The 1,537-nt window shown below is 53.5% G+C and overlaps 1 protein-coding gene across 1 annotated transcript; it reads right to left on the reverse strand.

The window, feature by feature from the left end:
* LOC106146847 lies at positions 1-1,195 on the reverse strand (the record flags this gene model as incomplete). The annotated part of the gene is given in 1 exon segment (XM_013505539.1): positions 1-1,195. A coding segment is annotated over 1 exon segment (737 nt), but the record flags the coding sequence as incomplete, so codon positions are not given.
* Between the last annotated feature and the right edge of the window lie 342 nt (positions 1,196-1,537).

Genomic DNA, 1,537 nt, shown 5'->3' on the forward strand with positions numbered 1-1,537 from the left:
TCCATCAGACCTGTTAGTTTAGTGGGATCCTCAGAGAAGGGAGGATTATTATTCCTCCAGTTATAGAGATCAGACGTGGAGAAGGGCCAATATTGTAGGCTTGGCATCTCCCCCCCCCCGTTCCCGTCGGGGACGGGGTTTCCGAAGGGTCGTAGGGGTAAAGTTACGGCTGCCTCGGGTGGGCCCTGTGCCCTCCTCTGTTGAACCCCCCTTGTATTCCCTGCGGGGCCTGGTCCCTCATCATCTGACCCTTGAGGAGTTGAGGGTGGAGGAGAGGGACTCGGAATGGCTGGGGGAGACTGGGGTGAAGGGGCATAGGTGGGTGGAGGGTCCATGTCCAAATGGATAAAATCAGCCTGTGACTCGGGTAGGACGGGTGGGGCGGTCGGATGGAGGGGTAGAGCCTTATAGGATTTTGGGGGAGGCTCCTGGGGGAGGAAAGATTTTACCCAAGGGGGAAGGTTTTCACAGAGGTCTTGCCACACCAAGATGTAGGCCTGTTGGTCCGGGTGTCCAGAAGGTCCCGTCCTGAAGATGACATCTTTAACCGCCTGAATCAGGGAGAGCTGGAAAGAGCCTTGTGGTGGCCGTCCAACCTGAAAAGTGGGCCACTCTGACCTGCAAAATACAATCCACTTGGGCTTCTTTACTGCTAGAGAGAGATTGTGAGCCCGTTCACAAACCTCCGGCCAGCAGGCCAGGGTGAGATCCAGAGGGCCAGATGGTCCTTGTCCCATGCTGCAAAGGCAAAAACTAGGTGACGCTGCGCGGAGGGAATGAAACGAAACCGAAAGGGACAAAGAAACAAAAAAAAAAAAAGGACAAAACTGGTCCGTTCCAAATTATAACAAATGCCCACCTGGGCCAAACGGGAGTCACCGAGGAATTACTCCTCGATCTCCTCAGACAAACAGAAAAAGCGAGTTATGCTTCTTCCAACTAACGTGGGTCGTCACCCACCGAACGGAACGGACCTACGACGGAGGAAGACACACAGACGCAGAAAGAGGGGAACAAAGAATTAAACGGCCGTACTCACCCCGAGAGGCACCTTGCGGCCGTTGGAGGCTCCCTCCTGACCGCCGGAGACTTCCCGGCCAACGCACCAAATGTAAGGTCTGGCTCTCACGGCAGGATGGAAAGAACCTCCAAGAGACGGTCTCTCATGCAAAAGCAAGGGGTTTTTTTATTTCTATGCCAGCATAGGGTCTGCTTCTCACGCAGGAGAACGACCCCGGGGGCTTCCAGGGCAGGGGTTATATAGGGTCTGGAAGGATTAGCAAGCGGGGTTACAGAAGCCAATTGCGTTGGTTAAAGAGCTACACTCGTTGTATGACTGGTTAAAACATGAGTTTGGTTATAGGCCAATCAGGTTTGATGGCTATAGGCCAATCAGGTTTGATCCCTTGGGTGGTGGGGGGGGATTTTAAGGCTCACTTCAGGGAAACAGAAACTTATCAGAAATAAGCTCCAGGAACCTGAAACTTATCTAGCCTCGCTTCTGTCCCATGTCAGCCATGCCCTTGAGCCATGAGGC

The sequence above is a fragment of the Chinchilla lanigera genome, unplaced genomic scaffold (assembly GCF_000276665.1).
Source record: "Chinchilla lanigera isolate Chin_1 unplaced genomic scaffold, ChiLan1.0 scaffold00097, whole genome shotgun sequence".
In the NCBI taxonomy this organism is placed as follows: Eukaryota; Metazoa; Chordata; class Mammalia; order Rodentia; family Chinchillidae; genus Chinchilla; species Chinchilla lanigera.